This window comes from Aethalodelphis obliquidens, unplaced genomic scaffold, assembly GCF_003676395.1.
Source record: "Aethalodelphis obliquidens isolate GAN/ISIS:26980383/991018 unplaced genomic scaffold, ASM367639v1 scaffold19, whole genome shotgun sequence".
Taxonomy (NCBI): Eukaryota; Metazoa; Chordata; class Mammalia; order Artiodactyla; family Delphinidae; genus Aethalodelphis; species Aethalodelphis obliquidens.
Window position 1 is genome coordinate 14007208 of NW_020837963.1, and position 25480 is coordinate 14032687.

At 41.6% G+C, this 25480-nt stretch overlaps 1 protein-coding gene across 5 annotated transcripts in view; it reads left to right on the plus strand.

The window, feature by feature from the left end:
- MALT1 (MALT1 paracaspase) overlaps positions 1-14846 on the plus strand; it is a 59191-nt gene extending 44345 nt beyond the window's left edge. For all 5 annotated transcript variants that reach the window (XM_027118624.1, XM_027118626.1, XM_027118628.1 and 2 more), the window contains 6 exons: positions 1060-1134; positions 1677-1804; positions 5653-5802; positions 6953-7110; positions 8240-8365; positions 9402-14846. In XM_027118624.1, coding sequence (XP_026974425.1) covers positions 1060-1134; positions 1677-1804; positions 5653-5802; positions 6953-7110; positions 8240-8365; positions 9402-9842 — 1078 coding nt within the window. In that variant the 3' untranslated portion in view covers positions 9843-14846. The remainder of the gene's footprint in view (positions 1-1059; positions 1135-1676; positions 1805-5652; positions 5803-6952; positions 7111-8239; positions 8366-9401) is intronic.
- Positions 14847-25480: the final 10634 nt, after the last annotated feature.

Below are 25480 nucleotides of genomic sequence, written 5' to 3' on the forward strand. Positions count from 1 at the left end.
GCAAACCTCTGCATGGTAGGAATCACTTAAGTTTGTGAATTTTAGCTTATAGACTGAAAGTGATGAAGAAGAAAACTAGAGGAAAATATATTTTCTGTGTGTGTTTTACTTTTTCCTGTCTGCTCTAGGACAAAAGTGAAGAACAAAAGGGCATGGGTATTTTCTCATAATAGAAAAGATACAGGGGCTTCCCTGGTGGCGCAGTGGTTAAGAATCCACCTGCCAGTGCAGGGGATACGGTCTCCAGCCCTGGTCCGGGAAGATCCCACATGCCACGGAGCACCTAAGCCTGTGCGCCCCAACTACTGAGCCTGTGCTCTAGAGCCCGCGAGCCACAACTGCTGAGCCTGTGTGCCGTAACTACTGAAGCTCGCGTGCCTAGAGCCCGTGCTCCGCAACAAGAGAAGCCACCGAAATGAGAAGCCCGCACACCACAACAAAGAGTCGCTCCCGCTCGCCACCAACTAGAGAAAGCCTGAGTGCAGCAACGAAGACCCAACGCAGCCAAAAATAAATAATTAAAATTAAAAAAAAAAGAAAGAAAACATACAGCTCTTCAGCCTGCCTTTAGAACGTTTCTAACAATCCCTGCAGCTGTTCCTCCAGGAATTAGCAGAGACACCATGCACGGAGTGAGGGCCTCTAGTTAGTCATGGTATTGCAGACAGAGAAAGTTTAGCTGAAGCAGACGTTTGAAGATTTGGATCCCATTTGTCTGCCATTGTGATACTAAGGAGTGGAGCCAATGATGATTCTACTCAGAGTTAGTGTTTTGCTTGCTCAGCTTTTACCAATCAGAATCCAATGGCCGAATTCAAACGTAACTCCAGTTTTAAAGCTAACAAGAAAAAAGGTGTGAGTCTCTGCTGTCTCAATAGTTTAGGAGCCCTGGATTACTTTTGGTAAATATGTAGCTAATAAGATAAAGGAATTTGAACCTATAATTTTAAGTTATGTGTAATAGGATAGTATCATGTTTGTTATTGATGTTCTTTTAAGAATGCTGTTTTAACTTTTCATATTTATATCTGTCCTTCTCCTCTCCTACCTTTTAAATAGAAATGACTACGATGATACCATCCCAATCTTGGACGCACTAAAAGTCACTGCCAATATTGTGTTTGGATATGCCACGTAAGAAACTTTTATGTTTATGTTGAGGATTCCTTCATTCTTCGATGACTTCTTTTTGATTGTAGATTAGAAGCCTAGAAATATCCATATCCATCTAGGCATAAATTTGCCTCGATATTTTTTTTTTTTTGCGGTACGCGGGCCTCTCACTGCTGTGGCCTCTCCCCTTGCGGAGCACAGGCTCCGGACGCACAGGCTCAGCGGCCATGGCTCACGGGCGCAGCCGCTCCGCGGCGTGTGGGATCTTCCCGGACCGGGGCACGAACCCGCGTCCCCTGCATCAGCAGGCGGACTCTCAACCACTGCGCCACCAGGGAAGCCCTGCCTCGATATTCTTGATAGAAATTTTTAAATAATTGACTTCAGCACGTCATAGCTTGGCATCTTCTTTTCACTAAGCAGCAAAGCATTTAGTTCTTGCTTAAAGATTAACTCTTTATTTGGGATGCCATGAGAGAGGCAGGGGAGTACATGAGGCTCATCAGTTTTTGCAGAAGCCTCATGCAGCAAGTGTTTGCTTTTTTAAAAATGTCTTTTTTCAGGTGTCAAGGAGCAGAAGCCTTTGAAATACAGCATTCTGGGTTGGCAAATGGAATCTTCATGAAATTTTTAAAAGATAGATTATTAGAAGAAAAGAAAATAACTGTGTTACTGGATGAAGTGGCAGAAGGTAAAATAAAAACTAAAGAGAAAGCTACTCAGGGTTCTCTGTTGGGTCATTATTTTATTCCTATTGTTCCTATTCCTGTGCAGATTTGGAATTCGTATTTATAAGACAATTTTTTTTATATAATGTTCACAACACTCAGGTTTCCCTCCTTCCTTCCCTGTTGGCTTAGCTACATGCATCTGTGCAGTATTACTTGAAGTACAAGTCTGACCCCAGACATGGTTGTGAAATAAATGAAGTTTGATCCTCAGAGCTCTTCACCTTGTTTCTATGCTTAGTGCCTGATGCTGCCCGGTCTGCTTATTTGCAAAAAAAAAAAAAAAAAACTGTCTAATGAGCATCCTCTTTCAGGATCAGACAGATAAACTTTACAGAAATGCTGAGACCCTATGGGGAAAAGCTGGGTTCTTTTTCTTTTTTCTTGATGAACTTAGTAGTTTTAAAATTCTGCTTTAAGGACAGGATCCTAGAGGTCTAACACCTTGTCTTCCATTCCCTTCTATTCCTTCCTTCCCTGCCTGGCATAATGCGGTGCTCATGTCAGGTGTTGAATAATCATGTGTTACAGCTGTAGATTGACATGTGTTTTTTGAAATGCCATTTTACAAGTCCTATCAAAGAGAATGCAGTTCTTTTACAAACTGGCTCACTAGCAAATGGAGTTTCATGGATGTTCCTAAGATGGCAGCTTGAGTGTATGGTATCTGAGTGTTTCACGACCTGCTGTTAGTCACATTCGTTTATTTTCATGTTTTTGTCGGTGTAGATCCCTTAGCTGGATCACTTAACTACTTTCCCCTTTAATGTAGACAGTCAGAGCTTCGGCCCTCCTTCTTCAACCAAAGAAGTTCTGCTTTTATGTGTTTTACATATTGTGTGGGCTTCTATTTAAGTTCTCATTTGAAGACAAAGTTCTGGCGCTTAAAAAAAAAAAATTAAAGCCTTTGGAGTATGTCAGTTATTTTCAAAGTGAGATCTGTGAAGGTGCTTCAGAGACTCTAAAATGCTTTATTCTAATTTTAGTCTTTAAGATATATTAACTATCTTAACACTTAGTAAAAAGCACCAGTTCACCCACATATGATATATACTTTGTTGTTATGGCAATGAGTGGCATCCCAGTATGTGCTATGAGTTTATATTTGAACTTCTGGATTATATTTTTATTTTATTATATATTTGAACTTTGGATCTTCTGGATAACTTAAAAATATTCAGAAAAAATGTAAGTATTCAAAGATCATAGACCAAATGGTCAAGGCAGAAAAACTACCTTTCCAGTTTCAGTTGTGTACCCGTGAAACAAAATATGAAATAAGCTGACTGCTGTTACAAGGCTCCAGTTGTTAATCTGTGACCCCGGATTTTGATTTTTGTACTCCAGACAGCATTATTGTTCAGTTGCTTGAAATTGCAAAATAAATTCTTTCCTATCTAGTTTTAGCAGTATGGCATTTAAGGGACCCAAAAACCATCTTACTATATAAAACTCCAAGACCTGCTAGAAAAAATTATTTAATTAGTATTTCATTTTTAATGATGTAAGTCCCTTAGAACATACTTCTGACAGTTTTTATTGTGGAATTAGTTGTTTAACATGAATCTCAGACCTTGACAGTAATCTACATCCAATTATATGTTCCCTCTCTCTCTTTCCTTGCCCCCCTTTACATGGTAACCATCATTCTAAATCTTGTTTATCATTCCCTTGATTTGCTTCTTACATAGTTTTAATTGAGTTTATATTATGTCTGCAAGAAGTATGTATATTTTAATTTTAGTTGTTTTTAACTTTATCAAAAGATATTATGCTGTGTATTTGGGACTTGAAGTTTTTCAATTAATGTTATATTGCTAAGAGTAATCCATATTGTTGCATGACTGTGGTTCATTCATTTTGACTGTATTATAATATTGTACTGTGCAAACATACTAGTTTTTTCAGCTGCCCTCCTGTTGAGCATTTGAGTTACATCCCAGTTTTTGCTATCGTGAACAGTACCGTTGTAACAATCTCTTATATGTCTCCTGGAGTATGTATGCAAGAGTTTCTTTGGGGTATAAATCTAGTATTTGGAATTACTGGATCGTGGGGTATGTCAGTATTCAATTATAAGAAATAATGCCAAACCGTTTTGCAAAGTGGTTGCACCAATCTACACTTACCCTCTTCCCCGTAATGTACAAGAGGTCGTGTAAATCTGCACTCTCTTCATCACTTCATATGTCAGACTTTTTTATTTTTGCCAATCAGATGTGTTAAATACTATCTCATTGTGGTTTTGATTTGGGTTTCCCTGATTGTTAGTGATATTGAACATGTTTTTAATGGCAATACGTATGTCTTATGAAAATCTGCTCGTGTCCTTGGTCCATTTTTCTATTGTGGTGTTTTTGCTTTTCTTACTGATTTAGAGGAGTTCTGATATGTTCTTGATGTCGCACTAGCTAGGACCTCTGAGACATTCTTGAATAAAAGTAGTAGTGGTAGACATTCTTGCCTCATTTCTGATTTTAAACGGAATGCTTCTAATATTTTCACATTTAGAATCAATGAATTTAAATCCAACGTGATAACCTTTTTCCTTCAACTAGAAAATTTAGTTCAACTACATTTACCGTAGGCTTTTTTTTTTTTTTTTTTTTTTTTACCGTAGGCTTTTCGTGTCTGTTTTAACCATTTAATTTTTTATTTGGCTCATTCTTCCTTTTTCATCTTTTAAAAATTGATTTCTATATCTTCTCTCCTACAACAATGTAATTTTATATATGCTCATGACCCTTAGGCTCCCCCCCAACCCCCAATATGTTGATATAACTTAGTTCTCAATTGTTTGATATATTCCTCCCATTCTGTGTGTGTGTGTGTGTGTGTGTGTGTGTGTGTGTGTGTGTGTTTATAATAATCATATATATAAAATCACACTCTGTCTCTCTCTCTCTGACCTTACTACTGGTGAAAGAAAAACATTTGGAATCTCTTTGTGAGCAAAAGGGATAAAGTCTTAGAGTTTTATGTCTCTTCTTCCCAGATAAGTAACTACTTTCCCAAGACAGATATTAATTTATTTTTATTAATATATACAGAAATGGGATAAATTTATTGTAATGTATTCATACAAAAGAATATCTGGTTTTATAAATTTAAATTGAGATTTGTTACTATTCATAAGTCTCTAAATCATGTTGAATGAAAATAGTATTACAAAAATATGTGTGTAACATTTTTGTTAAGCACAAAATCTAAAATGTTCGCACATACTATTTACCAGTATCTACATGAGTGAAAATTAAAATATGCATAAGAATATACAGAGTACTTTGGTTACTTTGAGTTGGGGGAGGACAGTGATGGTGCTTTAACATATTGGTAGTTTTAACACATTATTTCCTTTTTTAAAAATAAATCTTAGGTAAAGACAGCATGATATTTTAACTTGCTCATAGCTGTGTCATCATTTATTATGAGAATGTATTTGTTTATCATGTTGAGAATGGATTTCTCAACAGAATATAGACATAAAATTATGACTGCCCATACAGTAAAGAAATATACTTTCAGCCCTTTGTGAATTTCAACGCTTAAAATATTGGGGATTCATTAATAGAATTATAGAAGATAAAAGCTAGAAAGGGGCCTTTAGAAGTGAGCTGGCCCAGTATTTTTACCTTTTTGCTCACTGCTATATCCCTAGCACCTGGAACCATGCCTGGCACATAGTAGGTGCTTGGTAAATATCTGTTGAGTGAATAAGTGATATTGAGGATATAGTGTGATTTGTAGAAGAGTTCTTGGTCTAAATGAAAGGATGTGGTCTTAAAACCTATATTCACTTCTTATCTTTTAGATATGGGTAAATGTCACCTTACCAAAGGCAAACAGGCTCTAGAGATTCGAAGTAGCTTATCTGAAAAGAGAGCACTTACGGACCCAATACAGGGAACAGCACATTCTGCAGAATCTCTGGTGCGGAATCTCCAGTGGGCCAAGGCACATGGTACAGTAAAGTCTATTTTCTATGAGCTGTTTCTATAATATGTTTATATAAAATCGTAAAGTGTTTTTCCTTCTGAACATACAGCTTTCCTCCGAATTTTGTAAGGAAAATATTTTAGCCTAGTGAGTAAACCCAAGACTAAGCAAAGGTTTCAGTTATAGATATTACACTGATTTATTTGATGTTGGAAATATTAAATTAACCCATTATTTTCACATTTGGTAAAATTGATCATTCTTAAATTCTATCTTTAAAACTATTTTCAATTTGTCTAATATACAATCCCTTAGATTCTCCTATATTGTGAGATGTTGAAATGTGCCATTTCAAAAATCAGACAGTCCCCTACTTGATAAACATGTTTTCTGTAAAATGGGGACAAGAAGTAGTGCTTACTTGATAGGGTTGTTGATATTGAATGAAATCACATGTAAAGACACAAACATGATGGTCAGCAAATACTGAATGCTTATAAATATTACTGAGCATAACTGAGCATTGTCTCCTGGACATTTGAATCCATGGGTGGATGAGCAAGAGAAAGAAGGTGAGGCAGAAATCATCTGCAACTTAATCACCTCTGGTAATTCTATGTGATTTAGTGAAAAAGTAAGTTTAAATTATTGGCTGAAATAATAGTTGGTTGAATCTTCTGTGAATCCCAAATATCTATGCTGTGGATACATTATTAAGTGATAACTGAAAATTAATTGTATTTGTTGAACTCCTATATAATGTCTTATTTTTCATAACAGTCTGTTCTCTAAGATATATTTTTGGTAAATTAACACATTGAAGCACATTAAATAAAACTATTTTCATGAGGAGTAAGGAAACAGTGAAAATATATCTACAATTGTATGTATACTTTTGATTACCACTATAAAAACTATGTATGCAGAGGGACAAGAGCTGTAAGAAAATAGAAAACAAAAGATACTTGCTTGACCAGTAGAATATTGCACCCTTTTTTTAAGTGTGTGTGTGTGTGTGTGTGTGTGTGTGTCTTTAAACAATGTTACTTATATAACATTTTTAAGCAGCAGAAATAGCTCTAATTGTATTCTGCGTCATAAAGAATATTAGTTTGCCACTTAACATCAGAAAACTTACGAAGCATTCTTTAAATATTTATAAATTGTTTTTTCAGAACTTCCAGAAAGTATGTGTCTTAAATTTCAATGTGGTGTTCAGATCCAATTAGGATTTGCAGCTGAGTTTTCCAACGTCATGATAATCTATACAAGTATAGTCCACAAACCACCTGATATATTAATGTGCGATGCCTATGTTACTGATTTTCCACTTGTAAGTCTTTTTCTTCTATTTAAAATATCATGATATATCCTTACCTACTAACAACTAAGTTTTTGAAAATTTAAAAGTTGATAAATGTAAAGGCTATATATATATATATATATATTACACTTACAAAAATATTTGCATTTCAGTCATGATGGTCGTAATATTTAAAAACTAATTGCCAAAATACCTTAAATATGTTAAGTTTAGGAATGTCTGAAGTTCACCCAGAAAAGAAGGATTTAATTTCCCTTACCCTAAATAGGATATCAAATATGAAGGAATAAAATGTGCTATACATATGTCCAGAATAACTTCCTTTTAAAAACGTTTCCAAGAACGTTTCCAAAAAAGTTACTACAACAGTGTAAGTCGTATTTGTCAAGCTATAGTAGTATATTGGAAGAACAGAAACCTAGTTCTTTCCAAAACATTTATTTCGTATTGGCCTAAGGAAGCCACTAAACAATATCCCTCGTTCCTACATAGTTGTAGTAAATTGAGGCGTAAGCACGGAGTAAGGCAAACAATCCAAAACATCTCCTTTGCTTCTCCTTCATGGAGGACATGTGCTCAGTGTGACCCCCAGAATTAGACGGGTCTGTGCACCAGTCCCGGCAGCTCTGGACCCGGGTTGGCCCCCGGGCACTGGGCAGGCGGAGCCTGAGGGCTGCTCTCTATAGAGTCACAGAGTAGATCCCCTGCTCTCGACAGCTGTTGCCTCTAAAAGAAAAAAGGGAAAAGCTGCCTTTGGCATGTCTACTTATTCCTCTTAAACATACAAATCACATAAATCCCCCTGCACCTTCCCAAAAGTGATGAATGTGGAAGGAGAGAATCCAGGAATCTAACACTAGTGGGGCTCGAACTTAAAAGGAAACTTGAGGACACTTAGAAGTGTTTGTAGGAATAGTTTGAAAGTAACTGCCCTTTCAGAGCTAACTTCTTAAGTGTATCGGTGAGGAATGTAGAATTTACTCTAGAATGTTATTTTCATTGTATCTCTAGCCCTAGGTAAGGGATTACCTACTCTGACCACAGTTCATCAGAGAGCAGTACCTGTTAAGATGTTTTATGGTCAGATGATGTTGTGACTTCCATTGATTTCATTAATAACATTTGCTGATTTTCACAGGACCTAGATATTGATCCAAAAGATGCAAATAAAGGGACGCCCGAAGAAACTGGGAGCTATTTAGTATCAAAGGATCTCCCCAAGCATTGCCTCTATACTAGACTCAGCTCACTGCAAAAATTAAAGGTTATTACTTTTCCTGTCTATAACTACTAAGGGAAAACTTTATGAAAGTGAAAATGCATTTTTGCCTGTGAACCTTGGATTGGTCCATAGATGTGCTGCTGCTTTGCGTATTAAGTTGAAGTAGAGCGAACGGCTGGCTGTGCAGCAAGTCTCAGTGGCCTTTTGCATGTTGTATCCTGTCCCTGATAATGGCCTGAGGATTTGTGTGTGAGAATGCAAGTAATTGCCCTCCACGGTGTTAAAAAGTTAGAGACAAAAAGCATAGTCTACTTGTAAATATCTTAGCATTTTCAGTTAAGCATTTCCTATTTCTGACTTTCTACAAAACGTAACAAATTAGAATTGGAATTTATTTTGATCTCTTTTCATCTCTCGTTGACCTTAAATCAGAAACTACATGGTACATGGTCTATAGGGTTGAGCTTTCTAACAGAACCAAATTCTTGCCAAACTGAGTTATTTATAGCCAAAACCTGGGGAATGAAGTGAGCACTGTTGACGAGGACAGTCATAAACCTGCCGTTGCCCCGTCCGTGGCTAATCTACTTCCACTCTCCTTGTATCTTTGAACTTCTGTCCATTATCTGATTCAATTATACTTCTCCACCTATGGTTGTGATTATTCTGTAGTATTTTAAAACAGCTAAACAAAATTTTGACCTAGATGTAAAGCCAGTTATTGTTTCATTAAAAGATTATTCCCCATCTCCAGTAATAGGGAAAGATCGTTTCCCAAGCCCCACTGCTTGGAAAATACCTTTTCCCTGTTCATCAGGAATACAATACCAGATCTCTATGATTTTGACTATACTAATTCAAAGTACTGAATGAGGGAAAAGGAAGCTAATTCTAGCCGGCCTTTCTTAGTATAGAGAAGGTGTAAAGGATACCTTGAGGGTCTGGAACCTGGGAAACAGGAGTGAGACTGGGTTTTTGTTGTTGTTTGGTTTTGTCTGTATGTTGTGTGAATGAGAGTCTAAGATGGATATACTTTCAGGGTTGATGAAGATAACAAACCTTTTCTTTTCCTTTTCAGGAACATCTAGTCTTCACAGTGTGTTTATCATATCAGTACTCAGGATTGGAAGATACTGTAGAGGAAAAGCAGGAAGTGAATGTCGGAAAACCTCTCATTGCTAAACTAGACATTCACCGAGGCTCCGGACGGAAGACTTGCTTCCAAACTTGTGTTATGTGTAACAGCCCTTACCAGAGCTCAACAGCTGTGTCCGTGGGAGCTGGCCATTATCGTGCATCTCAAGACTCATTCTGTGGTGTTTACCATTCACATCTTAGTAACTCAAGTAATGCGATGCCGTCAGATAGTTGTCGTTGCAGCCGGACTGCAGATGCATTTATTTCAAGTCATCATACCCACCATTATTCATGTCAGTTTGGCAGAAGCAATGTGCCAGTAGAGACAACTGATGAAATACCATTTGGTTTCTCTGATGGGCTCAGAATTTCTGAAAAGTGACCTTTTTGTTTTTGAAAGTTATCATAATTAATAGATGTCTCATCCAACAGTACTTAACATAAAGTGAGATATTGGGGAAAAGCAAATATATATACATGTGGAAAGAAAAAATTAGTAACAGCTGTTCCGTGGCAAACTCAGGACTTTGAGATGCTGGAATTATATTATTTAACTACGGACTTCCTCTTTTAAGATTCTGTGAATTGGTTGATTTGTTCTGTAAGTATGAAGTACGGATGTGTATATGTTTATGTGTATATAACAAAAGTGTTTTCATTTTGACCACTCTGAAGTAAGAACAGTGGGAATGGCATTACTGTAGAATAAGTCGTTGTATTTTTAGAGCCAGAAAATGTACCTTGGTGGTCATCAGGCTTAACCTAATTTTATCAGTGGGAGAAACAGATTGAGGCATCTTGTTTAAGTTAGAGCTGAGACCTCCAGGCTTCTATTCCAGTGTTTATTCCACTACACACTGCCTTCCTGACAGGTTCTGAGACAGGTAGTATTTTGGTAGATAGATTTAAAGATATATAAATATGGATATCTGTATATAATCTAGAAATGTATGGACTTTAGTTTGTGATTATAGGACTTCGCTGCAAATGCCAGTTAAGAGGTTTGTATGTAAATCTTATGTATAACAGGCTGAAATTTCTTAAGGTCATGAAAGCACATGAGAAGTGACAAGATGTTTGTCTATGTTAAAGCCCTAGACAGCAGAATAATTTTGCTACTGGATGACCTTGGTAGCTGTTTACCTGAATCTTACAAATATTGGACATGTCTTCCTTAATAAGGTGTATTTTCTCATTTTATTGGCCTTAGGACACAGTCACCTTTGGTTCTACCTAAAAGCAAGTTTAAAAAGCAGCTGGCAATAAAAAGGTTGAATTAGTAATTTTAAAACATCCCACAAAGAAAATCCCAGGCCCAGATGTCTTCACTGCTGTATTCTACCAGACATTTTTTAAAGAAGTAGCACCAATCCTTTGCAAACTTTTTCCAAAAATAGAACACTTCCCAACTCAATTTTTTGAGGCCAGTATTACCCTAATACAAAACCAAAGACATTGCAAGAAAACTACAGAGCAATATCTATTATGACTATAGACACAAAAAATCATCAACAAAATACTAGCAAAATATAAAAAGGGTCATACACCATGACCAAGTGAAATTTATCCCAGGAATGCAAGGTTGGTTTAACATCCAAAATCAAACATAATGTGTAAATTATCTTGTTACTCACAATAGTTATATTCTATAATCTCACTATGAATACTGAATTAGCGAATACAGAGCCATTGCTCCTAGGGGAAATGTGTGTGTTTTACACATATACGTATCTCAAATAGACTGTAACCTTAAATCCTAAAAACAACTTATCCTGGTAGAGTCTATTTATTTTATAAGAGACAAAATGAGGTTCAGAAGTATTAAGTGACTTGCCTGAGGCCACCCAACTAATGGGCCAGACTTGGGATTCAGACACATCCAACTGGCCCCAAAGCCAGAGCTTCTTGCACTATACTGCCTTTCCCCATGCCTTCTCCATCCTCTGGTCGTCTCTGCAGGAGAGCTGAAACAAGAAGGCAAAGCATTGCCTTGTTTGACCTCAGCTGAGACCATGCACCTCAAGGAACTCAGTTTTTTTCACCCGTCTGCACATGTCCATGAATGGTCATAAAAGTGCTGCAAGTATTGACGTTAGGGTTATAAACAAATTTTAAATAAGTAAATTGGCAAATTTACAAACACAGAATCATGAATGAGGATCATGTTCCTAAAGATCAAAATTACCACATTGTCTTGTCTTAATGTATACAGAAAAAGCATTTGATAAAATTCAGCACCCTTTCATAATAAAAATACTCAAGGAACTAGAAATAAAAGGGGAACGTCCTCAGGATGATAAAGGGCATCTACCAAAAATACAGACCTACTTAAACATCATACTTAATGGCGACAGACTGAATACTGACTGCTTTCCCCCTAAGATCAGAAATGAGACAAGGATTTTCATTCTCACCACTTCTATTCAACACTGTACTTGAGGCACTAGCCAGGGCAATTAGGCAAGAAAAAGAAAGGGCAACCATATTGGAAAAGAAGTAAGACTATATGTATTCAGAGATGACATGATCTTGTTGTATATAGAAAATTATAAGGAATTCATTTCAAAACTAATGAGTTCAACAGGTTGCAGGATAGATACAAAGATCACCATACAAAGATCAGTTTTATTTCTATACTAGCAATGGACATTCTAAAATTGAGATTTTTTTTTTTACTCCTGTTTATAATAGCATTAGATGAATAAAACAAAACTACAGAACATTATTCAAAGAAAGAAGATGTAAATAAATGGAAAGACATCTTTGTTGGTGGATTGGAAGACTTAACACTGTTTAGATGGCAGTGCTCCCCAAATTGGTCTACAGATTCAATGCAATTCCCATCAAAATTCCAGCTGGCTTTTTGGCAGAAATTGATAAGCTGATAAAATTCACATGGAAATGCAAGAAACCCACAATACCCAAAACAATCTTGAAAGAGAACAAAGTGGGAAGATTCACACTTAACCAATTTTACAACTTATTACAAAGCTATAGTAATCAAAACAGGATAGACATTACAAAGGAATATAAAATATAACAGTCCAGAAATAAACCCATACATTTTATGATCAATTGATATTTGGTAAGGGTGCCAATACCATTCAATGAGGAAGTAGTCTTTTCAACAAATGATCCAAGGACAACTGGATAGCCACATGCTATCCAGTGGCTATCCCTGGATAGCCACTTATGGTATAAGGAAGGCTATCCCTTCCTTATGCCATACACAAATTTTAACTCAAAATGGATCATACACCTAAATAAGAGCTAAAACTATAAAACTTTTACAGGAAAACATAGAAGTAAATCTTTGTGACCTTGGGCTAACCAACAGCTTCTTAGATACAGCACCAAAAGTACAAACAAGGGGAAAAAAATAAATTGGACTTAATCAAAATGAACTTTTGTGCTTTAAAGGACACCATCAAGAAAGTAAAAAGACAACCCACAGAGTGAGAGAAAATTTTTGAAAATCACATCTGATAAGGGGTTTGTATCTGGAATATATAAAGAACTCATAACTCCTAATAATGAGCCTTTTATATGCTAGTGCTTAATTATGGTTTCTGTGGAGCAGTAACCAATGGACTTTCTGTGATGATGGAAATCTTGTATATCTTCACTCTCCAATATGATAACTTCTAGTCCCATGTGGTCATTGAGGAGTTGCAATATAGCTGGTGTGAGGAACTTTTTTTTAATTTTGGTTTTAATTTAAATAGCTACATATAGCTAGGGGCTTCCATATTCAACTGCGCAGCTGTAGAGAATGGGGCTAGAAGTTAGGTAGGGTAAAGGGACTTTTTGCCTTTCACTTTACATTTTTCTGTACATTTGAAGTTTTAAACCAAGCATGTATTTATAATTTTAAAACATTAAAAAAATAAGAATGGTGCAGTTTTTTCATCTTTTCCATCAGCCATGCTTTTATTTTACTTGACTCTCTCACACCAATTGCTTTGTAATATTAGCATAGGATTTTTTTTTTATATACATCAGTGGAATTTAGGAAGGGTAACCTATCCATACCAATGACAAAGTGAGGAAGAGATTAGGATAGTAAAGGCTCACTAAATCCAAAGCTAATACTTGATTCTGGAGAAGGTATTTTCTGGAAAGTAACTTTAAAAATTATAAAAATTATAAGTTACATGTTTTCTAATAAAAGAAAAATCAAACCTCAATACATGGGATCATTTGAATGTAAAACATTAAAGTGTTGTTCTTCCAGAGGTGAACAGGTAAATAGAGGTATAGCCTTAGGAAAGAAAGTCTTTAAAGAATACTGAAAAGGGGCATTTAGACCTTTTGTTTTTCCTTGATCTCCAAATCTAACTTGCCCGTGAAGCAACAATGAAGTGGTCTCAGTAATCACAATTTTTTTCAACTCGTCAAACTCAAGAAATTCCATTATGTATCCACAGCTCACATAACTGATATATTGACACATAGATCTGCACCAGTTCAGTGTCAGGATGAGATCTGATTTTTTTTTTTTAAGGCCCAATAAATTTTAAGTTGTTTCCTGTTGTTTAAACGTTCCCCTGGTATTTGTATGCTGTTGCTTTCAACTACCAACTGTTGCCAAAAACTCAGGATTTACACATTACTTTCATGTATTTCAACCTGTTTTTCTAGCTTAACATTGTGAATTTTATCCAGGCCTAACCACAATAAGTTTTCAATACTTGCCCTTGAATTATATGACATATTTCTCATATTGATAAGCTGTTAGTAAAGAAAAATACACCCAGAAGTAATGTTTGTATAAATGTAATTTTTTTTTTCTGTTTGACAGCATTAAAAACATTTCAGCAGACACAAAGTTTGGCTTTACTGAAGTCTGAGTCCGCTCCAAGTGGTGTGACTTAAAGTGTGTTATTTATCTTGTGTATGCTTTTTCTATTTCTTTATCTGTAAAATAGGGATGATGATATAATATCATAGGGTTTATAACACTTTACAGGGTTGGCAATACTCCAGAAATTCCCGTAAAGCGCCAGCCTTTTTAAAAGGATCATCATTCTCCATCTGGCATTCTCAAAATCGTACCAGTCCCTACACGGGGCATAGTATTTGTTATTAAGGTACTTCCTACAATGCACTTTTCATAGTATTGGCAGTGCATATTGGCTTCTAAAGTAAGTTGCAATTGAATTTTGTTCACTCCAAATTCACTTTTCAAAAAGTATGGAAATTGAACGTCCCCAGCCGTTAATGTTACATACTTTACACACAAAAACAATTTGATTAGCAGTGTTTCTAATTGGTGGGATTATTTGTCTTTGCTTACCTGTATTTTCCAGTTCTTATACAGAGAACAAGTATAGTTTTAAAATATATTGTTTAATATTCTGAGCATCAATAAATGTTTTTGAACACATTGCATTTGCATTTTTTCATAAATGCAATCAAGTTTAAAAATGCAAAGGGTCTCATATAGGGGTTTTTTTGTAAATTTATTTATTTAGTTTTCGCTGCATTGGGTCTTCGTTGCTGCACACGGGCTTTCTCTAATTGTGGCGAGCAGAGGCTACTCCATGTGGTGTGCGCGTGGGCTTCTCATTGCGGTGGCTTCTCTTGTTGCGGAGCAGAGGCTCTAAGTGCTCGGGCTTCAGTAGTTGTGGCACATGGGCTCAGTAGTTGTGGCACATGGGCTTAGTTGCTGTGCAGCATGTGGAATCTTCCCAGACCAGGGCTTGAACCTGTGTCCCCTGCATTGGCAGGCAGATTCTTAACCACTGCGACACCAGGGAAGTTCTCTCATGTGGTTTTTGATGTCATAATTCATACATAGGTGCTTTTTTAAATTTTAAAATTGAGATGTTCCCAAACTCAAGAGAAAAGTTGCAAAACTAATACAAAGAATTCCCATAGTCCCATCACCCTGATTCTCTAAATACTAACATTTTCCCATATCGTATCATTTTGTCTCAAATGTATATGTTTGTATGTATATCTATATACATATATGTATGACATTTTTTCCTGAGCTGTTCGGAAGTAACCCTTTAGCCCCTAAGCAAATACTTAAGTGTGTATTGCCTAAAAACAAGAACATTCTTGGTAACACACTGTCAAGATGACACTTAGGATTCCAGAACCTCCCTCTGCTGTGGCCTGACCGCCAGGAACCGAGGGCTTATCTTGTTTGTCTCCCTTCCCTCAGGGATCACCATCCTGTGCTCCTGGTCCAGTATCTAAAAACTATTGTTTCTTGTATTTTGTCTGCTATTTTGGTTGTTTAAGATGGGACAGTACCTCCGGCCTTATCATTCCATCATGGCTAAGTGAACATTCGCAAGTAATTTTTAAAACTAATCACATATTCAAAAATACTTTCAGATGAGTTTGCATATATTGCAAGAAACTATTACCAAACCAGGGTTCGTGGCTCAAAGCACAGCAAGTCAACCCTGAAACACCAAGGTCTGCAGCAGAGAAAGGGTTTCTTTGCAAGGCAGCCAAGCAAGGAGACGGGAGAACTAATCTCAAATCTGCCTCCTGGAAGGCAAGGGGCTTTTATGGGATAAAACTGAGGGAGAGTGGGGAAAGGTGATCTGAGACAAGAGAAAGGTGAGGTAGTCGTCATTCTGTGCAGGTGCAACTAGGCTTCTTCACAGGAAGAGTGTTGAGAAAATGGTAGCACCAGCACGATCAGAGGGTAGAGTTCTCGGCTCTCTGATGTCAAAAGGTCACCAAGAGGACATTCACACACGCCCAGCTGGAGGGTCAGTGGCCCTAACCAGTCTTAAGCGGCTCGAGAGAGTACAGTTCCAGGAGGGCACAGTTACCCAGCCGGCAGCAACAGTTACCTGATTAGATTCAGAGACAGCTTCTTCAACAGGAGAAGCAAAGTTCCCTGGACAGTGAGATCCATGAGTGGAGGACAGGGTTAGTCTTACTCATCGTGGTGCAAGGCACATAGTAGGTACTCAAAAATAGGTCAAAGGAGTGGACATCCAACCAGTCTGTTCTTGGTCCCGTGTCCCTTTGCCGACAGAGGCAGGGAGGGTTTGTCCATCCCTTCAGAGTCTGGTTCTCGTCTAATTCTATCGAGACGTTGATCTTCTACCCGCTAACCTGCCCGAGGGTCCTGTGCTTTGGTTAATATGTACTTGCCGCTAAACTAACTCTTCTTCACCGCTAATGACTTGGTGCTGAGTTGGCCTCAATCTTTAAAATCTTCCATTGAAATGGAAGCCACCTTGGTCTCTTTTGAGAAGAAGTGTCTCTTGTTTTATCTATGAGCAAATGAGGTTCCCAATACAAACCCCAAAGAAGACATCAGCATGGTTGTAACATGGGCAACAGGCACTGAAGATGGGGGAACCGGGTTGTGAATTTACAACATGCAACCAAAGGGTTAAGTTTAAACACCTGTACTTTAAAGATGAAGGTAGTCAGAGGCAAGGTGGGACTGGGGAGGGGCAGGTGCAGATTAGAAATTCAGGAACCTCTTTTGATGGAGCCGTCAGAAATCAACTTTCCCCTTGTAGACAGAAAAAGAATGATTCACCAAGAAGCTTCTGGAGGGCTTACCTGGTGGCGCAGTGGTTGAGAGTCCGCCTCCCGACGCAGGGGACACGGGTTCGTGCCCCGGTCCGGGAAGATCCCACATGTCGCGGAGCGGCTGGGCCCGTGAGCCATGGCCGCCGAGGCTGCGCGTCCGGAGCCTGTGCTCCGTCCGCAACGGGAGAGGCCACAGCAGTGAGAGGCCCGCGTCCCGGGGGGGAAAAAAAAAAAAAAGAAGCTTCTGGAAAGCTGAAGTTATTGGGGGAAAGACGTTAAAAACAAAGAAAATGTCTAGGACTCACTGATTTGGAGCTAGAAAGCAAAAATATACTGAGCTGGTATTTGTACTTGTGGCGAAGATTCACACATAGGCCTTCGTGTGCGCGCGAGCAAACGCATTCCCTTCATGCTTTTTCCCTGGTACTGATCGTGTCTTCCTCATAAGCCCCCAGTCATGTAGCGGTTTGGGGGATGAGTGGAGAACAGTTCTCTCTCACTAAGCTGCCTCTGGTAGGTGGGTGGGGACTGGCTAGGCCCCGTGTCCCAGAAGGGAAGCAGGGAAACAGCTCCCGTCCTCACGGTTTCCCTCGGTTTGTTCTAACCCAACCCCGAGGTTAGGAGAACTCGAGTTGGGATTACGTGTCCCATGAGCCCCGACTCCGTCAGCCCTTTTGTCCCAGCATCTGAGGGCCGGGTCCCCTCGTCCACACCCTCACACACTCCCGATTTCCGATTGTGCAGGTAAGACTCTGTTCTAAGAAGGAACTTAAAAAACTCAATAAAGCCTGACTTTAAAGATTACTGCCCTGCTTAAATGAAAATAAAGCCAAACACCTGTTTTTCATCTGTTTGCTTTCCTCCGTACAACTCTAATCACCATCCCCATCTCATCCCCAAGGCACCCCCTCCCCCCAGTCCTGAGATGCTTTGGAAGAAAATTGAGGCAGAAGCGGAGAGACAAGAATTTTTTCTGGTAATTCCCTGTACCCACCGTTGGCAACTAGGGCGTCTTCCTAGGACTTCGGAAATAAATTACTACAAACTGGTTAACTTAAAACAACACATTCTCAGTTCTGGAAACCAAAAGTCTGAAATCAGGGTGTCCCCAGGGCCACACCCCATTTTGGGGCTCTAGGAAATAATCTTTCCTTATCTTTTGACCTCAACTACCAACATCTGCAAAGACCTTAGTTCCTCTCACGTTCTGAAGTTCCAGGTGCATATGAACTGGGGTGACGCTTTTCAATCCACTACAGCAACCCACTTTTCCCCAGGCTTGCCCTCTGACCCTCCTTCCCCGCAGCCTGCTATCAACGGAGGATAAAACTCAGTACAACGGGGAGTCCATCCCTTGCCGCTGCTCCGCTTTTGCTATTGAACCAAATTCCCTCGCCCAAAGCCCAAGCCGCCAGAACGCCCAGACCCCAGTTTGTGGAAGTTTCTCCGCGAGGCAGCCTAGCGAGGAGACCGCGGAACAAGCCTCAGAGCTACCCCGCCGGAGGCCAGGGGCTCAGGGTATTTGTGAGATTGAAGCAGGGCGGTCTGAGGCACGGGGAGGGTGGGGAAAGGTGATTGGAAATAAGAAAAAGGTGAGACACTTGTTCTCTCCACGTTCAAAAATGGAGGCTCTTCGCACGATCTGAGGGTGGAGTTTTCGGCCCGCTGACGTCAAAAGGTCACTGAGCGGCCACTCGCGCATGCCCAGTTGGAGGGTGGGTGGTCCTAACCAGTCTCAACCAGCTCAGCTCCAACTAGACACAGCTGCCTCCAAGTTCCTGGAAAACATCTTACTGTTTATGCTACGTGCCGTTTGGAGGACATACAAGTTCTTGTAGCAAGCACTAAAGCATGCTTGATTAGTGAAGGCAGGTTCCAAGTGTAATGGATCTAACTAATGATTACCCTCAGTTTCAAAATTCACACCTTTCTGAGCAAACTATTTCCCTTCCTATTCACTATCCCACCCCAAAACTGACTTTTTAATTTGCATCTACTATTTTAGTAGAATAAGTGGTTCATCAATATTACTGAATGAAGACATGGGAGCATAAATATTTATGCCAAGGAAGGAAAAAGTCTTTGGAGTGGGACGTGCCACTTTCTGTGTGCTGGGTACAAATGTTTTACACACAGCATCTCATTTAACTCTCAACATCTTTGCAATTTATATGAGGAAACAAATTGTTAGGCTGACCCAAGATCTCTCAATTCACCTGGAGAGCCCAACTGGCAAGTGGCAAGGGCAGGTTGACTCAGACCCAGAACACAGCCCATTGTTTTCTCCACTATGCCGCTGCTTATTACCCAGTAATGAAGAGATACACAATCCTTGTTGAATAATAAATGTGGAATCAATGCAAAAGTGGGCTAACGTTAAATGACATTAAATGTTCACATTTGATGGAGTATTAAATATCGTGCCAAAGATACAAATCTTTGTTTGAATGAAGCTTGCAAGAAACCATCCTACTTGGAAAACAGAAGGAATGGCATCTTGAATCTTATAAACTTGATCTTGGTGTTTTTCTAACACAGCAGAGAAAGAGCCAAGTACGATTTTTGATGACATGTGTGTTAACAGAGTGGCTTAATATTTCACTCTTCTAAGAACGTGAAAAGTAATTTCTAAATATTGACACATTATTCTTAAAAGAGAAGGTAATTTACCATCTCTGTGTGAAAGTCACAGGTCACATTCCAAAACTTTCCTACGAAGTTGACCTAAATTCAGAAATGTTGCTGTATTATGCTCAACAAAGTCTGACAGGGAAAGGTGTTAAAAAGAATATTTGTTTAAAGTGTTTTCATTAGCTCTAGTTTTACCACATTCGATTTTGTGTAGAATGGTCATTTTTCTATTATGAAGATTTAGTGTCTTCCCAAAGACCAATCATTTTTATAATATACATCTTCTACGAACACCCATCCCCTTTGCTGCCACACTTGGGTTCCAACATCACTCTCTGACCTCAGGATCCTCTGTCCTGTGCTCAGCTTGGGTAAGTGGCTTTGTCTCCCTTCCCAACGACCTGCCATAATAGTGGACGTCACATCTGAGTCCATTGCCTTTCAAACTATTCAGAGTAGCTTCTCTCTGGAAGGGTGGGATTAGGGCTCCCCACCTCTGTTTCATCTGGAGCAGCTCTGCTTTTATCTATTTTACATGCTGCCTTTCCAGGTCAGCTTTGGTTTGCATAAAAAGTTTCTCAGCCAAAAACAATGGATCTAGTCTCTGCTCACTAGATCCCACCATTGCTGGGAGATCATCCCCTCACACACAGCTAGGTGACCCCCCCCCCCCAAAAGCTGGGGGCCCAGGGGGAGAACAAAGCTGCGAAAAAAGAGGGGGAAAAAAAAACCCCCACTGAGCTGCAAGGGCTTCCAGCCTCCCCGTTAAGGGGAGGAGGTCAGTGGGCAGTCAGTCTGAGCTGCTGATGACAAGTACAGGCCAGAGGAGCAGGTATTGACTGGGAGTTCTGGCAAACAGCACAAAACTTGGCCCTGAAATCAACTTTGTCATTCAAGATGTGGCTTCCTGGTAGGTGTTATTAACAAGACAAGACACCATCTGATAACCTTCCCACTGGAATCAGTTATTGCTAACTAGGTATTAAGTTTCTTAATACCGGATTTTATACTTTGGAGTCACCTGACCTTGTTGGGATCCCAGGAACTATACGGTTTCGGAGCATGCAGTGGCATTCCCACCAGCAGGGCAAAGTGTGCTTGTTGGGGGAGGCCAGGTGGGCGACACGCCAGTGTCAGCACGCCTGTACGCACCCTCCCTGGAAGCACACCTGTGTAGAAAGGGCAAAGCATTTTGTAAGCATGATAGGAACCAGGGGAGGCGCTGTAAAGAATCCAGTGGTTAAGGACGCCAGGCTGAGCTGACCCAAACACCCATCTCATTAGCCAACCTTGCCAATGAGCCTGGATGCTTCAAGAGTCCCTGTCCCAGGGCTTCCCTGGTGGCGCAGTGGTTGAGAGTCCGCCTGCCGATGCAGGGGACACGGGTTCGTGCCCCGGTCCGGGAGGATCCCACGTGCAGCGGAGCAGCTGAGCCCGTGAGCCATGGCCGCTGAGCCTGCGCGTCCGGAGCCTGTGCTCCGCAACGGGAGAGGCCACAACAGTGAGAGTCCCTGTCCCAGCAGTACCTGCTTCTGCTACCAACACCCCTTTCTGACAGAGGATCTTCTTCAGCAGTAGAAACACCCAGTCAGCTTGAGACTCGCCTTGCTGGTCTGGGAGCCATCCTAGCCACACCCACTGACCTCACACATCTCAGGTCTGACCCATGAAGTGTCAATATCTTGGTGCGACTCTCAGGACTACCTTTTCCCTCATTTTCATGCCCTGGACCCTTGTTGGCAGATGTGACCAACATGGGTGACCAAGGCACATGTCGGAGCTGGCCAGCAAAGAGGGCCAGTGGCTGCAGAAACTGTAGTAAGATAGCACTGATTTGTCCATAGACTGAAAAGAAGGTCACCAAATAATACAGTGAGGAAGGGGAAGGAGGCTGACCAGTCCCCACTGGTGAGCAACGGGGGAAGGGAGGTCTGTTTCCGGCAGGGCCACAGGGGCAGCTGGCTTCCAAAACGCCTTTTTAAAGGGACACGATTAGGGTCGGCCGACACTGCATGGGAGCTCTCTGACCAGATGCCTTAGACCTGGGGTCACCAGAGCCCCGCTCCCTAGATCTATCCCCAGAAATGCAATCTGAGTGAGGACAGCAGGGCTGTGAGGGACAGAAGGGACATTGCAGGACCTACTCCTCCAAGCTTCACATCTGGTCCAAAGAGTATGCAAACGTGCCCGAGGTCAATGCTGCTGCCTGAGTCTGCAGAAGCTATGATGCCCGGGGCACTTAAGTGGGAAGACTAGGGGTCTCTAGAATCCCCTTTAGGAATTGGTTATACGCCTTGCCCTCGTGGATGACCAGCCGGGAGCCGGAGTAGAAGCGGGAGGACCCCTGCCGCTCCAGCACTGCCTGAGCTCAGCCAGCTTCCTAAGCAAAGGGCCCCCGGGCACACAGCGCAGGTGCCGCCTGCTGTGGAAGAACCGGAAAGGCACCTCCTTGAAGCTCTGCACCCACAGCTTCTGCCTGTGGTACTTGTTCATGACCACGAGCTGCCCGTGGCCCGCCGGGTACACCTGCACACCACCCTGATGCGAGCCGATGAGCGCAGGTGTGCTCTGCTGGCAACCGTGGATCTGGTTGGCTGCCTTCTGCCCTGAAGTATCATCTCCACGCTGGCACAGACGCATCTTGAAAGCCAGGATACCAGGCACCTCGTAGGGGGAAGGCAGTTCCGCAGGAGGACAAATGAGTACTGGATCCCACGTTTTGCATCCTCTGTCACTCTCTGTAACTGACGCTGGTGACATGTCATGCTCCAGGGTTACAGTGTTTAAGCTGGGAAGCCAGAGGCAGTCCCACTTTTCTCTACACTGTAGTACAGAACTTCAGATTTCCTTAGCCACTCAGATTCTTCTAACTGCAGGAATCTTCCTGGTAGAAACGTGATCCTACCAAGAAGAGGCAGCATAAAACTAAGAGGCCGGGGATTAAAAGGGCAGCTCCCCTGGGTCTGAAGCCCAGCTCTGCAGCTCATCTCTTTTTTTTTTCTTTTAAAGATTTTTTTGATGTGGACCATTTTTAAAGTCTTTATTGAATTTGTTACAATATTGCTTCTGTATTTTGTTGTTGTTTTTTTTGTTTTGTTTTTTCTGCGATACGTGGGCCTCTCACTGTTGTGGCCTCTCCTGTTGTGGGGCACAGGCTCCGGACGAGCAGGCTCAGCGGCCATGGCTCACGGGCCCAGCCGCTCCGCGGCATGTGGGATCTTCCCAGACCAGTGCACGAACCCATGTCCCCTGCATCGGCAGGTGGACTCTCAACCACTGTGCCACTAGGGAAGCCCTCCTTAACTCTTAAGTGCTCAAATCCCAACTCTTTATACCTGAAACTGTCGTTGTCAAAGTTACCAATGGTTTCTATTTGGTCAAATTCAATGAATAATTTCGTGTTGTCAGCCCTGAAGACGCCCCCTAAGTAGGTCCTCTTCATCCTACCGCCCCCTTGATTATGTTCCTCGCACTTTCTTCAGTTTGTAAATGTAGAATTGTCAACCTACTTTTTGTCTTTTTCTTCTAGACCCTAAGCTTTGAGGGCAGGGACTGTGTGTGCCCAATCCCTGACACAGTGCCTGGCACATAGAGGGCGCTTAGTGGATGTGTACTGAGTGAAAACGTGAATGAGTACGCAAGGGAATTCAAAATCATTCTTTTTAAATAAAGCTGGTGAAAACAGAGTTCCTGAACCAGAGGAACACTCTACTTCAAATACTCTTCCAAATGGCACAATTTCAAAATACCAAGTTGTAGGTGGAATCTCTGATGTCCACTATCTCTGTTAAGAAATCTGTTGCCAGGACTTCCCTGGTGGTCCAGTGGCTAAGACTCCACGCTCCCAATGCAGGGGGCCCGGGTTTGATCCCTGGTCGGGGAACTAGATCCCACATACTGCAACTAAGACTTCGCATGCCACAACTAAAGATCCCACATGCCGCAACGAAGATCCCACGTGCCCCAACCAAGACCCAACGCAGCCAAATAAATATTTTAAAATATATATATATATATATTTTATATATCTAAGGTTGCTGGATAATTTGCTCAGATGAATATTCAAGCAATCAGATAGATAATAGGAGTTGGAGTCAAAGGGACAACTTTGCCAAGATTTTCAACAAATAATAATAACCAACACCATTCCCTGGCAGTCCAATGGTTAAGATTTCGCCTTCCAATACAGGAGGTGCGGGTTCAATCCCTGGTCAGGGAGCTAAGATCCCACATGCCTCACAGCCAAAAACAAACAAACAAACAAACAAACCAACCAGGGGCTTCCCTTGTGGTGCAGGGGTTAAGAATCTGCCTGCCAATACAGTGGGCACCGGTTCGAGCCCTGGTCCGGGAAGATCCCACATGCCACGGAGCAACTAAGCCCGTGTGCCACAGCTACTGAGACTGTGCTCTAGAGCCCGTAAGTAACAGCTACTGAGCCCACGAGCCACAGCTACTGAAGCCCATGCACCTAGAGTCCTGTGCTCCGCAACAAGAGAAGCCACCACAATGAGAAGCCCGTGCACCGCAATGAAGAGCAGACCCTGCTCACCGAGACTAGAGAAAGCCCGTGCACAACAGAGACCCAACACAGCCAAAAATAAATAAATAAATTCATAATTAAAAAACCATAAAACAGAAGCAATATTGTAACAAATTCAATAAAGACTTTAAAAATGGTCCACCTCAAAAAAAAATCTTTAAGAAAATAATAATAAGCAACACGTATAAGGTGCCTACTATGTGCTTTACACGGATTCTACCATTCACGTTAACGACAACCCTACGAAGCGTACTATCACTATTATCATCCCCACTTTATAGAGGAGGAAGTTGAGGCAGAGCGGTAACGCGCCCAAGGTCAGCTAGCAAATAGTGCGGCTGGTCTAGGAATCCGGGCTGTCTGGCAGCAGAGACTATGCTGCCTCTTGTTTGAGTGAAAAGAAGATGCCCGCTTCCAGAGGAGGTAATGTTGGTGTGAAACCCGGAAAGGAAGGGCAGGGTCCAGATCGTGATGCGCGCTGTATTTCATGCTGTTTTGTAATCACCCTCTTGGCAACTGGCAGACTTTGAAGGAGATCAGACGAGGGCATGACAGCATCACCTTAACAACATTCTGGAAATTCAGTCTGGCTGCAGGGTCAGGCGGGAATGGCCTAGGGCAGGCAAGCTTTCCAGAGACTCTTGCAACAAGGGGGGACTGGGCAGCGCATCTAGAATTCTGTTTTGGAAAGGAAATGAGGGAACAGCAATGACAAAGACGAGCCGAGGACAGGGCACACCCTAGAGGAGCAAGCAGGGCGAGGCGCACCCCTCAGGGGGTTAGGAGCCAGAGCCCGCCCCCAGGGGGCTGCGGGGAGAGCTGAAGCTCACCTGGCCCGGAGGGGAGAGCGCCCAGTCGTGCTCGCCTGGAGCTGGCTTGCTGGTGGTGATGCACCCTCACAGCGGGCTCGGTGAGAAACTGGGGCCCTGGGGAAATTCGAGGCCCCCGTTTCAGTACTGCAGGTCCGCACGGGCCTCCTGGGCCTCCTGGGCCTGCCTGGCTCTCTGGGCCAGGCCTTGCCTTGTGTTTCCTTGTCTCCAGTCCTGGTGGTCATGAGCTGGGATTCCCAGCAGAGGGCAGTAGAGACTCATTTGTCCTTGGCTCTGGGTCTGGGCTTTTTTTACAGCCCGGGAGCTTGCACACCCTCCCGGCCTCCCCCTCCAACCCAGGGCACAGAGAAGGCCGGGAGCCTCAGGAAAGGCTGCCTGAGCAGCCAAGCCACGATGAGGCCTTGTAAGTAGCCACTGCCCCCTCCTCTCCTGACCTCTCACCCCATGACCCTGGTGCCCAAAAGCCCAGAGAAACGGTAAGAAGCACTGCTCCTGGGTGGG